A 14,050-nucleotide genomic window follows, 5' to 3' on the forward strand; every position below is an offset into this window, starting at 1 on the left:
TCTCTCTCAAAAGTAAAACATTAAAAAAGAGAGAGAGAAAGAAAAGAGGATATTGCACATAGTTAATGTAACCATCGCTTGCGGATCTGTTTCAGGTGTGTGTGTGTTTGCGTTGGGTTGTAACATAACATGTATTTCTTACTGTGGGTCTTGGGCAAAAAGGTTTCAAATCCCTGCAGCACAGGATCCCAACACTCCTCAGAGTCAGCTCACAGGAGCCCCAGGAATGCTATACAATTCTGAGTGTGACCTAGCGTCCACAAAGCAGGACAAGAGATACATAAATCATGGTCTGTCCATATGGTGGAATAGTATTCAGCCATACAAAGGAATGAAGTACTGATAGGCTACACCACGATGAACCTGAAATCATTATGCTCAGTGAGAGAAATCAGATGCAAAATGCCTCGCATGATTCCGCTTCTGTGAAATATTTATAACAGGCCAATCCATAGAGACAGGAAGCAGACTGATGGCTGCCAGGAGCTGGGAAGCCGGGAGAGGAAGGATGCTGATGGTACAGGGTTTCCCTTGGGGGTGCTGAGAATGTTCTGGAACTAGAAGGTGGGATGGTTGCACAGCTCTGGGAATATACTAAAAACCACTGAATTCTATACTTGGAAAGAGTGAACGTGATGAGTTACATCTCAGCAAAGCTATTATTTAGAAGATATGCCACCAGGAGTGCCTGGGTGGCTCAGTCGGTGGGGCGACTGACTTCGGCTTGGGTCATGATCTCACGGTTCATGGGTTCGAGCCCTGTGTCGGGCTCTGTGCTGACAGCACAGAGCCTGGAGCCTGCTTTGGATTCTGTCTCCCTCTCTCTCTGCCCCTCCCTGCCTTGTGCTCTGTCTCTCTCTGTCTCTGAGAAATAAATGTTGAAGAAAAGAAGAAGAAGGAAGAAGAAGGAGGAGGAGGGAGGAGGAGGGAGGAGGAGGAGAGAGGAGGAGGGATGAGAGGAGGAGGAAGAAGAAGAAGGAGGAAGAAAAGGAGGAAGAAGGAGGGAGAAGGAGGGAGGAGAGGAGGAGGAGGAAGGAGGAGGAGGGAGGCAGGGGGAGGAAGGAGGAGGAGGGAAGAGGGGGGAGGAGGGGGGAGGAGGGGGAAGGAGGGGGGAGGAAGGAGGAAGAAGAAAAGGAGGAGGGAGGAAGGAGGGAGGAGGAGGAGGAAGAAGGAGGAGGGGGGAGGAAGGAGGAGGAGGAAGAAGGAGGAGGAAGGAGGAGGGAGGAGGAGGAGGGAGGAGGAGGAGGGAGGAGGAGGAGGAGAAAGGAGGAGGAAGGATGGGGGAGAAAAAAGGAGGAGGAGAAGGGGGAAGGAGGAAGGAGGGGGGAGGAGGGGGGAGGAAGGAGGAAGAAGAAGGAAAGAGGAAGAAGAAGGAAGAAGGAGGAGGAGGAAAGAGAGGAAAGAAGGAGGAGGGAGGAGGGAGGAGGTGGGAGAAGAAGGAGGGGGGATGAGGAAGGAGGGGGGAGGAGAAAGGAGGAGGAAGGATGGGGGAGAAAGGAGGGGGGGAGAAGGGGGGGAGGGGGGATGAGAAAGAAGGGGGGAGGTGGAAGAGGAAGGAGGGAGGAGGAGGAGGGAGGAGGAAGGAGGAAGTAGAAGGGAGGGGGAGGAGGGAGGAGGAAGGAGGAGGAAGGAGGAGGGAGGATGGGGGAGAAAAAAGGAGGAGGAGAAGGGGGAAGGAGGAAGGAGGGGGGAGGAGGGGGGAGGAAGGAGGAAGAAGAAGGAAGAAGGAGGAGGAGGAAGGAGAAGAAAGAAGGAGGAGGGAGGAGGGAGGAGGTGGGAGAAGAAGGAGGGGGGATGAGGAAGGAGGGGGGAGGAGAAAGGAGGAGGAAGGATGGGGGAGAAAGGAGGGGGGGAGAAGGGGGGGAGGGGGGATGAGAAAGAAGGGGGGAGGTGGAAGAGGAAGGAGGGAGGAGGAGGAGGGAGGAGGAAGGAGGAAGTAGAAGGGAGGGGGAGGAGGGAGGAGGAAGGAGGAGGGAGGAGGAAGGAGGAGGGAGGAGGAAGGAGGAGGGAGGAGGAGGGAGGAAGAAGAAGAAATGACACTGAACCAGCAGGCAGAGGGAACTCCCCCACCCCATCTCAGCCTGCACGGGGGAGGGGTCTGGCCCAGGTGTCTGCTCTCACCAGCGTCCAGAGCACCGGGAAGACGCGGGGGGCTCTCACGATGAGCAGCCGGCCCAGGGTCTCAGGGTAGTTGTCCTCGACCACCTCAATCATCCGCAGCAGGGCCTTCACCCCCGGCCGCCATAGATGCCGCATGTTGAGACCCTCCAGGTCCACCAGGCAGGTCCAGGAGCTGCGGCAGAGATGGCCCCCTCACTGCAGCTTGCTCTGCCACATCCCGGGGCCCCCGACAGCCTCGGTTGGCGGGGGGGGGGGGGGGGGGGGCCTCAGGAGCTGGCAGACAGGACAGAGAGGCTCAGGAAGCCAGGGCTGGGAGTAGAGGGGCGGAGGCCGTAGGACACTCTCGTGGATCCTACCCCCCACCCCAACCCTAGGCTGGGAGGCCATGTGGTGAGGAGGCTCAGTGCATGGCCTCTAAGGCTAGTCACCCAAATTCAAGTGTCACCTCCATCCCCCGAGAGCTGTGTGACACAGGCAGCTTCCTCATCAGGGCAGTGGCAGTGACAGTAACATCTCGAGCAATTGTTAGGATTCAATGAGATAGTATATGTGAAGCTCTCTGCAAGGACAGGCCATAGAGTGCATTCCTTCAAAGCAAGTCATTGCTACCAATCGTTGAAAAGGCTCCGACTGCTAAATAGAGTGTAAGCGCCAAGAGCACTCACTCCAGAGCCAGACGCCCTGGATTCAAATCTCAGCGCTGCCGTTTGCTGTGCGGCCTTGGCCAAGTTACTTAACTTCTCTGTGCCTCCATTTCCTCAGGACTAATTCATTAGGAAAATGAGTGTTCTACTGCAGCGGCTAATCCCTGGGAGCCCCTCCATCCTGCCTTTGATCCTTCCATCCACACCACTGCAAGAAGTCCCTCCTGACACCCTGTCATCTGAGCCATCTCAGGTGAATTCCACTTTGGATCAGGACCCTGATTTATTGATCGATTTCCCAGCCCAGTCAATGTACATCCCCTTAGGAAAGGCTCCAAACAGCAAAGGGACTCGATTTTCACAAAGATCAGGCCATTTGGGGATAAAAAGTGGCAGGTCCCACTGGCCCCTCCCTCCCAGACTGTAATAAGGAGGATGTGAGGCAGGTACTTCAACGAGCACTTGCTGCACAGCAAGTGTTACACACACACATTTGTGTTCTCTCTCAACAGACGTGGCTTTTGATAATCTACGAAGACGCCTTGGGACTCATGATGTTATTCCCACATTATAGACGAGCAAGCTATAGTTCAGAAGGTTCGTGCCACCCTAAGTACTCATGCGGGAAACTGAGGAGTCTGGGGAAGTCGGACGAGGGTTACCGGATTGCCATGACACCTGTTGAGTCCGCCTGCCTGGGAGGCAGAGTCAAGGTGCTACCTGGGGTGGCAGAATTGGCCTCAAAAAGCAAGGCCCAGGGCGTAACATCCTTGAGACCGAGGCAGACAGTAACTTACCCACTTGGCAACAACCTGGGATGAGCACAGCCACTCTGAGCCTCAGTTTCCCCCTCCATAAAGGACAGGGACAATAACAGGTCCTGCCTCACAGGATCACTGAACAAATTAAATGAGGACATTCCTGTAAAGTGCTGAGTCCATGCCCAGTGAAGCTTGGCTGTTTTTACTTTTTCAGGGGCATTTTCTCCTGGCGGGGGTTCTTACCTGATGGGACGGCCAAACTGCTTTGTGTTCCCTTCACATCTCTTCTGTCCTTCCTCGTTGACGGAAAGAACCTGGAAAGTAGAGAATGTGCTGGCAAACATTCACCTGGCTGCTCCCCCCACAGGCAGCCCTGGGGTCTGGGGAGAGAGGACCCCTACTCACATGTTTCAGCAGTGCCTCCTCCCCCACAGCCTTCATCAAGCCTTTGGTGTCCATGTGGCCCAGGCGCAGGATATAGAGGGGGCGGCCGTCTTTGCAGGGAGGCCCCATAAAGAGAAGGGACATTTTTCAGGAGTGCTGGTGAGAGGGCAGGCCCAAACTTCTCTTCGGAGAAGGCAGTGCCAGGCTGTGGCTCAGCCTGCCCCTCCTGTCTGTTTATTTGCGAATGCTCTACCCACTCCCAAGAGGGACTGATGCCAGTTATGGTGATAGAAGCAACATGTTCAAGAGTCAAGGACACAGACTGACATCACAGGGGAAACTGGGTGAGGGGCATGTGGGAACTCTGTATGGCCTTAGCAACATCTCTGAAAACCTGTCCTAACATTACACGTTTATCTGGAAGCTTTTTATTTTTTTTAATTCTTTTTAATGTTTATTTATTTATTTATTTTGAGAGAGAGGGACAGAGACGTGCTCACGTGCAAGTTGGGGAGGGGCAGGGAGACAGACAGGGTGACAGAGAATCCCAAGCAGGCTCCACACTGTCGGCGCAGAGCTCAATGCTGGGCTCGATCCCATGAACCGTGAGATCATGACCTGAGCTGAAATTAAGAGTCAGATGCTTAGGGTGCCTAGGTGGCTCAGTTGGTTAAGTAACCGACTCTTGGTTTCAGCTCAGGCCATGATCTCACAGTTCATGGGATTGAGCCCCGCATCAGGCTGTGTGCTGACAGTGCAAAGCCTGCTTGGAATTCTCTTTCCTGCTCTCTCTGCCCCTTCTTCACTTAGGCTCTCTCACTCTCAAAATAAATAAATGAACATTAAAAAAAGAAAAAAAGAATCAGACACTGGATGAACTGAGCCACCCAGGCACCCCTAAAGCTTTTTAAAAAAGAAAATATGAACCATGTTATGAAGGAGTATGGAGAGAGTGGATGACGTTGGTTCGTAGCTTTCTATCAGGCAAAGCAAATAGGAAAAATAAGGAGTTACATACTAATACAATCGATTCTTGTTATTCATGGTAGCGATGTTTTCCAAAGTCACCTTGAACACTGAATCAGGAAGTACTAAAGCATTGCTTCCAGGAAAAATATGGGGTAAGGTCCCTGCGAGCCTCTAGACACAACATTTTTGTCAACTGATCAATACATAACCTTGTTCTCTGTGTGTTTCTATTTAAGGACACCTTATTGAGTATGTATTGTTGATTCATTAACATTGAACTCATTGCCAGCAGCATCACACTAAGCCTGAAGGAAGCTTATCTAACATTTTCTCCATGAGTCACAGCCTTCTTGGGCTTTGAAACACTAGCCAGCACTCCTGCATTATGCCTGGGGGCCATTTTAAGCACCAGAATCACCCCCAAAATGCAAAAAAAAAAAAAAATGTAGCACTAAGTAGACTTTAAAAAGGACTCTTGTTAACAGTGTAAGAACTGAAAAAATGAAGGACATCTCATTCAACCTCAGCAGGGGACACACAGGTCAGATGACTCTGACTTTTTGCCACTCCACACGTGTTCATAATTGACCGCAAAAGCACCCTGAGTATTGACTTGGGGGTTACAAATACATTGTGGTGAGGAGGCAAATTCACAAATATGGAATCCATGAATAATGAGAATTGACTATATATTAAAGTGTTCCAACTGGTCGTTTAGGAGAGTCAACCTCTCACCCTAATCAATATATACAAATTTTTACATCAAGGGCAGTTTAATAAAAAACTGAGAGGGGCGCCTGGGTGGCTCAGTTGGTTGAGCATCCGACTTCAGCTCAGGTCGTGATCTCATGGTTCGTGAGTTCGAGCCCCGCGTCAGGCTCTGTGCTGATAGCTCAGGGCCTGGAGCCTGCTTCAGATTCTGTGTCTCCCTCTCTCTCTGCTCCTCCCCTGCTCACACTCTGTCTCTCTCTCAAAAATAAATAAAGATTTAAAAAAAAAAAAACTACAGAGAAGACCTATCTTTAAAAAAAAAAAAATGAGAGAGAACTTATTTGTAGCGGGTTGAATAGTGTCCTCCAAAAATTCACGTCCACCCAGAACCTCTGTATGTGATCTTATTTGGAAATAGTCTGCAGATCAGATTGTTTAGGACCTCAAGATGAAATCCTACTGGATCAGTATGGGTCCTAAATTCAGTGACCTGAGGTCTTTATAAGAAGAGAGGACACACAGGCACCCAGAAGGAATCCATGTGAAGACAGGCAGAGTGTGGGTATACAGCCACAAGCCAAGGAACGCCTGGGGCCATGAGGAGCTGGAGGAGGCAGAGAGAGATTCACCGCAGGGAGCACAGCCCTGCCCACACCTTGATTTGAGGTTTTTGCCTCCGGAACTGTTGCCAGATACAACTCTAAGGCACCCGGTTTGTTGTAATTTGCTACGGCATCCCCAGGGCACTGATGCATGCCCATGCAGCCATTATGTGTGGGGGTCCCCATGATCAGAAGTAAGGGTGGGCTAATGCTGCCTCTGCATGGAGAAATGTTGCCTCAAGCCCACATGTCTCTTCCAGCCCTACTTTCCTCATGGCTGGGTGAACCCCAAGGACATCTCCAGATGCCCAGAAGAGTCAAAAGGAAAAATAATAAGATCCCAATGTGAAAAGTGGCCCCCTATGCGTTCTGTAGGTAAAGGGACGCACCTATGTCCTGGTAGTGCCAGCCCCCCGCATAGAATTCCTCCAGGAGAGCAGGGGGTCGCCAGGTCTGAAGGAGGAAATCCACCTGGTGCTGCTTTCGCCAGCTCAGGGACAGGCGCAGCATCTCCCGGGCCTTGTCCAGGTGGAAGTCACGAGCCCGCAGGAACCGAAGGATGTGTTCATCTTTGGGAATCTGAGACAAGAAGGGTAAAGCCTATAGAACGGTAGTCCCTCACCCAGTAGAGAAGACTGTGGAAAATGAGTTCTCCTGTCTTCTCTGCAAAATATATAGCTGGGAAAAGGACCACACACTCTACCGCGAACGACACAGCCAAGGGGCGGGCTGTAGTGAAAATCTGTGAGTTTGGGCTGCCAGACATTTCTCCCTCTTCAGGCATCTCTTTGCTACTGGGAAGCTACGTGTCCTCCCCACGCCCCAGCACCAGCGCCGGTTTTAGCTGGTGTTGCCAGTCAGCATTCCACTCCCATGGCCTCAGCGGTGGCACAATCCAATCAGAGCATTTAGACAATTTAAATCAGAAGAACAGGACGTGAAGCCCTTTCTCTGCGGTGGTAAAGGTGAGCCTGCAGGTTATGGGGAGCCCCAGCTCCAAGCTCAACGAGGAAGTAAGTCTGGCGGGGATGAAGCAGAAGTAAACAGATACAAGAGCTCAGAGGCCCCGACCGCATGGGAGTCCTGATTCGGGACATCCCTGAGACAGGCTGCATGGCCCCCTGGGCTGAATGATGTCCCTTCCAAATTCATGTCTACCCAGAACCTCAGAATGGGACCTTATATGGAAATGAGTCTATCCGGATATAATTAGATAAAGTGAGGTCATATTGGAGTAGGTGGGCCCTCCTGTGTTTGGACACAGACACAGGACACATGGAGGAAAGAAGGCCACGTGATGGTGAAGGCAGACACTGGAATGACGTATCTACAAGCCAAGGACTGTGGCAGCCACCAGAAGCCAGGAAGGCGGAGGCATGATACAGACTGTCTCTCAGAGCCTCCAGAAGGCTGGAGAAAAGGCAGCCTCCAGAACCCTGACCACACCTTGATTTCAGGCTTTGGGCCTGCAGCACTGTGAGGATAAGTTTCTGTTGTTTGTAGCATTTTCTTTCAGCAGCCTTAAGAAATTAATACATCCCTCTCAACAGTTTGTTATATGAGCCAATAAATAGCCCCCTCCTTTTTTTTTTTTTTTTTTTTTTTTTTTGCCTTGACTCAAGCTGTGTTCCTACCACATATAACCCAGAGTCTAATTCATAGGCCGAGGTGACAAGTCCCTGCCAGCTCTCCTTCCTTCCCTCGGGCAAATATTGACAGGCAAGAGAAATCCAGCCCCAGTAAAGGCTCCCCTGCCCTGAGTCCTCATCCGAGCCAGACATGACTCTAGGCATTTTATTTGGATCGTCCCTTGTAATTCAGTCTAGGTGATGTATGCTAGCATTATCCCCCTTTCACAGATGAGAAAATGGGCAGACAGGTTAAATCACAGCTCAACATGAAAGCAACTTCCTTGTCTGCACCCCACACACACGCAGCATGGGGAGGGGATAGGGAAGAAGGGCAAGCTCAAATTTCTCATTCAACAGAGCTGAAGGTCAAGTTCATGCTTGGGACCTACATGCATGGTGGACATTCCTGTTATGGGGCTTAGAGTCTGGAGCCGTTTTGGGTTGTCACAACTGGGGAAGAAGAGCTCCCGGCATCTAGTGGTGGAGGCCAGGATGCTGCGACACCCAACAGGGCACACCCCACCCCATAAAGAACTGTCGGGCCTCAAATGTCAACAGTGCAAAGGATGACAAACCCTGTAATCAACGGTATGCACAACATGCATTACAGATACATGAGACGATACATGATAAAAAGAAGGCAAAATCCAAGTTTTCAGTACTGCTGATTACATCAGCCTGTTTACCTGGCCCTTCCTCCCCCAGTGCCTGGGGTGAGTGGCTGTCATTGAACATGGTCTGATAGGCCCCAGCTCTGCACCCACCTTGCCTTTGTGGGTCTCCTGCAGCCAGTGTCGCAGCTGGATGAGGCAGCTCTCCTGCATGGGTGTGAGATGACCCAGGCAGCGCTCAATGTAGTCTGCATCTAACTTGTCCCCTGCAGGAGAAGGTGGAGGCGTTCAGGACCAGAGGGCGATGCCACTCTCTTTACCACATGGTCTACCCTTTCTGGAACCCTTGCCGCATTGGCCGCCTCAGATCTGAAATGCAGTTCCAAGGCGTACGGTGGCCCTTTCACCCAAGAACAGCCACATGGGCTCCACATCTTCTGGTCTTGCTGGCCCTTTCCAAGGGGTTTCTGAAAACTCATGGTGGGGCCAGCTTGGATCTCACAGTGGCAAGTGATTTGTCTCCTCTGACTTCGGACATCAAGCTAATTCCCACCCCCTGGAGCTACCCAATCTCTGAAGATTATTAACAATACGCACTCATGTTTCTAGACATGCACCATCTCAGTGAGCTGTCCCGACGCCCCAGTGAGGCAGGCACACTACTGTCCCCACTTCACAGAAGACAAAACTGAGGCCAAGACAGGTTAAGTAGCGAGTGGATGCATGTGGTGCACCAAGCATACAAGAGATGGTCAGTAAATACAGTTCCTTTTGCCTTCCCACCTCCCAGCCCCTCTGTGGGCTCGAGGCCTTTTATAGACAGAGCCCTGACCCCAAAATACAGCCTGGGAGCTGCACGGATCATTCCAAACACTGTTCAGTCCTGTCCTGCACAATGGGGCTGTTTGGGGGTCAGCATGTGCAGGCATTTAGAGGCTGGGCTCAACCTGAGGTCCCACTGCCCACTCTTTAAAATTTGTTTTTCAACATTTATTTATTTTTGAGAGACAGAGACAGAGTGTGAGCAGGGGAGGGGCAGAAAGAGAGGGAGACAAAGAATCTGAAGCAGGCTCTAGGCTGCAGCTATCAGCACAGAACCGGACACAGGGCTCGAATTCACGAATCATGAGATCATGACCTGAGTCAAGATCAGAAGCTTAACCGACTGAGCCATCCAGGTGCCCCAACCATTGCCCACTCTTAACTGTTGAGGTGGCAGATGCTGGCATGGTGAGGCACACCAGCATGTTAGCATCTCCGCAGTGGGTAGACAGTCCACAAAGAGCAGCCCCCATGAGTGTAGCCTGTTCTTTGTGTTCAGGTGGCACAATAAGAAAACAAATGGAATGTGTGTACCTCCAGCAGCAGGACCCAATGGTTCCCTCTAAAACAAAAAAAGTCCAGGGCTGGAGGTCAGCAGGCATCTGGGTAAACAGAAGCAGGAGGAATGCTGGTGGTATGTGGGGACAGGTGGCGTCCAGACCCCTCAAACAGAGTGTTCAGAAAGGGAGATGCTGGAGACGGTAAGGGGGAGTGGACAGGATGAGAGAGAGAACACAAGGGAGACAGGAGATACCAGCATCCTTCCGGCCTCTATGCGGCTGTGAAGGCCCTTTTCTCCTGAGCACAAAGGCTCAGTGATTCAGAGCAGGGTGGAAGGGGGGTGACTCTGCCTCTCTCCAGCCATCCTGAGCACAGTGCAGAGGGCGAAGGAAGGAAAAGCCTGGTGCAAAATTAGGGTAAAAGTCATGACCACCAGACAATGTGTGCAAGAAGAGGCAGAAGTTTTAATTTTTCTAATATTTAAAAAATTTTTTAACGTTTATTCACTTTTGAGAGACAGAGACAGAGCACAAGCAGGGGAGGGGCAGAGAGAGAGGGAGACACAGAATCCAAAGCAGGCTCCAGGCTCCGAGCTATCGGCACAGAGCCCCACGTGGAGCTCAAACCCACGAACTGTGACATCATGATCTGAGCCGAAGTCAGTCGCTTAACGGACTTAGCCACCCAAGCGCCCCTAATTTTTTAAATATTTTAAAAGTTCACATACAGCAGCAGCCAGCTAGCACAGAGTTGGTACAGAATAAATATTTGTGAATGAATGAATTTTGTTCTCCCTACACAATGCCCCAGATGTAATTTACTGGTTATGTGGCATATCTCTAAGAAAGCCAAGCCTGACATTTCAGTGACCCCAAAAGAATGAATCATCATGAGCACAAATGCACAGAGCTAAAACTGAACTCAGGGAGTATGTGTACTTTTGTGTCCTAGGGTTTTTTTTTAATTTATTTAAAATTATATTGTAAACGTTTCCCATTATCAATAAAAATCGAAAATATGACAAAAGGCTAATTGCCTTACATATGAAGAGTTCTTACAAAGCAATGAGAAATCAATGGTCAGGGATGCCTGTGTGGCCCAGTTGGTTAAGCCTCCGACTTTGGCTCAGGTCATGATCTCACGGTTTGTGAGTTTGAGCCCCACATTGGGCTCTGTGCTGACGGCTTGGAGCCTGCTTCAGATTTTGTGTCTCCCTCTCTCTCTGCCCCTCCCCCACTCGTGCTCTGTCTCGTTCTCTCTCAAAAATAAATAAATAAAATTTTTTTTTAATTAAAAAAAGAAAGAAATCAATGGGCAAATAGGAAAACAGACAAAGTACAAGAACAGAGATTCACAAAAAAGCCATATGGAGTCACTAAGCATGAGAAAATAATATTTGGCCTCATTCATGAGGAAAGACCTAATCACTAATTTACTAGAGGTCACTTTTTGCTTTCAGAAGTTTAAAACATTTAATAATAGTCTCGTGGGGAGCCAGAGTGAAGTCAGGAATAGACATAGCCACACACTTTTGGGGGAACGTTGATTAGTACAACCAATCTTTGAAGGCCTAACTGGTAAATCTGCCAAAATTTTATCTGCATATAACCTTTGACCCAGCAATTCAACTGTAAAAATTTTATGCTATAGGGGTGCTTGGCTGACTCTGTGGGTGGAACATGTGACTCTTAATCTCAGGGTTGTGAGGTCAAGCCCCACGTTGGAGGTAGAGATTATTTAAAAATAAAATCTTAATGGGGCACCTGGGTGGTTCAGTCAGTTAAGTGTCCGACTTCAGTTCAGGTCATGATTTCATGGTTCATGAGTTCAAGCCCCACATCAGGCTCTACACTCACGTGCAGAGCCTGTTTGGGATTCTCTGTTTCCCTCTCTCTCTGTGCCTCCCCAGCTGGGGCTTTCCCTCTCTCAAAACAAGTAAGTAAACTTAAGTACAAAGATATACTATATTATTTCTATGTTTTAAAAACTGGAAACCTCACGTCCATAAAGAGAAGACTAGATAAATAAACTAACAAAAATAATAATAAATGTTTATTTTTTAAGTTTATTTATTTATTTTGAGAGAGCAATAGAGAAAGAGAGCGAGCAGGGGAGGGGCAGAGAGAGAATCCTAAGCAGGCTCCATGCTGTCAGTGCAGAGCCCAACATGGGTCTTGAACCTGCAAACCGTGAGATCATGACCTGAGCCAAAATCAAGAGTCAGACGTTTAATTGACTGAGCCATCCAGGCGCCCCAACAATAAATGTTTATTAATAAATAAGTTATGGTGCAGCCACATCATGAAATACCGCAAAGTGCTAAAACAGATGCACTGACATAGAAAGCTGTTCAAGCAACATTAGTAAATGAAAAAAAGCAAAACATCAAGTAGAATGTGTAATGTTGGCTCAGCATAAATTATACAGGTATGCATGCCTGTATATACACATGTGTGTATATGTATGTACATATATATGCCTAGGTAGTTTCACGAAATATGACCACAAAATTAGTATTGCCTCCAGAGAGAAGAAAAGAGTCTTACTTCCTCATTTACATCTTCCAAGAAGTTTGAATATTTCTTTCTACCATCTCCATACATTACTCATATAATTAAAAATAGTAATGAAACCAGAGAAAAGGGCAGCCCTGAGGCACCAGATCAGGTCAATTCCTGATTTAGAAATAAACCAGTTCTGGCTCTTGGGCCGGAAGGAAGGAAGAGAGGGTAAAGCAGCGGGAAAGGGCGGAAGCTGAGTCATTCCAGTTCGTAGACCCATTCCCAAGGGGACCCGCAGCAACGCTTCCCCCGCGGAGTGAGCAAACACAAAGCAGGTTTCCAGGGACTGGGGCGGTTGTGGGGGGCACAAGGGTACAGGCCTGGCCGGCTGGCTTCAGCCACAGGGACCTACCGTCTGTAACCACCACCTCAGGCGCAGAGCCTGGAGCACCGATGGGCCCGTCAACCTCCAGGGAGCCCGGATCCCTCGGCCCAGCCTGGGAGCGGGCGTCCTCCTCTCGGACGGGGGCAGGCGTCCACCGGGGAATGTGAGAGGTGCCCTGGGAGATAAGCTCGTTCAGGTAATGCTCAATCACCTCCTTCCCCTGGAAGCCAGAGAGACCAGAGGCACATGAGCCGCAGGGCAGGAGAGCAGGGATAACCTCATCAGCCTGGGAGTCACCCCCACCTGGCTGCAGCCCCACCCCTGACACGTAGCTACGGAGAACTTGAAATGTGGCTGGTCCAAATGGAGATGTGCTGTGAGCATCAGATATGAACCGGATTTCCAAGACTTAGGATGGAACAAAGAATGTAAAATAGCTCATTGGTAGGTTTTCTATAGGTAACATGTGGGTTAAAATACTTTGTTGAAATTAATTTCACCCGTTTCATCATGCAAAAAGGCCTCTCGGGGACAGGTCTGAGAGCTTTACACAGCAACCAATTTTAACCAGGAAAAAGCACCACAGAATGCCCCTCCTCTGTCCAGAGATCACTACACAAGCCCCAAACATCAGGGAGCATCTGGATAATGATTAAGGTGCCCCCATTTCAGGCCAGGTGGTTTCCACTCATTATCTTGTGTGTTATGGTCATTGTTAGGATACTCACTCTATGGATGAAAAGACTGAGGCCAAGGAAGGTTAAGGATCGATCTTGCCTGATGTCACTTGGGTTGTCAGGTGTCAGAGCAGGTTTTGAACCAGGCTCTGAGGTCTGTGTACCTTCCTCCCTGTGACTGATGGAGCCCACCCCTTACCCTCTTGACGTTAGCTGTGTACTGCTTCATGGCGATCTTCTCCAAGGCACTTTCGAAGCCAAAGAAGGACCGGATGTCGAGCGAGGCTGATTGCTCAAAGCAAGTCCACTCTTCATTCTCGGGGTGGACCTGAAAGCCAGGCAGCCGCAGTGACAAGTCTCATTGTGGGGGATGCAGTGCCCTCTCTCAGGGCTCTCTTGGTGATCTGGGCCCAACCAGAGCATGCCGTGGACAGCATGGCAATACCGGAGTGGGGGGGGGGGGCAGCAACCCCACCCGGAGAACAATGCCAAGTGTTAGAGAACAAAGAGCCTTCTCATGAGGGGCTGGAAGGAAGTGGGTCTGGCATCTGCAAGCCTGTCCCTTAAAAACTGTTCTATAATGATATATTTAAATGAATAATATATTTAGGGGCACCTGGGTGGCTTAGTCGGTTGGGTGACTGGATCCTGGTTTCGGCTCAGGCCATGATCTGATGGTTTGTGGGTTCGAGCCTCACATCAGTTTCTGCACTGACAGTGTGGAGCCTGC

General features: G+C 49.9%; 1 protein-coding gene across 1 annotated transcript in view; it reads right to left on the bottom strand.

Annotated features, from left to right (window-relative positions):
* SEC14L5 (SEC14 like lipid binding 5) overlaps window positions 1–14,050 on the bottom strand; it is a 45,516-nt gene that overhangs the window by 12,058 nt on the left and 19,408 nt on the right. The window contains exons 5-11 of the mRNA XM_043560625.1: window positions 13,520–13,648; window positions 12,671–12,863; window positions 8,588–8,700; window positions 6,582–6,771; window positions 3,932–4,020; window positions 3,770–3,840; window positions 2,122–2,293 (exon numbers count right to left, since the gene is read on the bottom strand). Coding sequence (XP_043416560.1) covers window positions 2,122–2,293; window positions 3,770–3,840; window positions 3,932–4,020; window positions 6,582–6,771; window positions 8,588–8,700; window positions 12,671–12,863; window positions 13,520–13,648 — 957 coding nt within the window. The remainder of the gene's footprint in view (window positions 1–2,121; window positions 2,294–3,769; window positions 3,841–3,931; window positions 4,021–6,581; window positions 6,772–8,587; window positions 8,701–12,670; window positions 12,864–13,519; window positions 13,649–14,050) is intronic.

Source organism: Prionailurus bengalensis, chromosome E3, assembly GCF_016509475.1.
Source record: "Prionailurus bengalensis isolate Pbe53 chromosome E3, Fcat_Pben_1.1_paternal_pri, whole genome shotgun sequence".
In the NCBI taxonomy this organism is placed as follows: domain Eukaryota; kingdom Metazoa; phylum Chordata; class Mammalia; order Carnivora; family Felidae; genus Prionailurus; species Prionailurus bengalensis.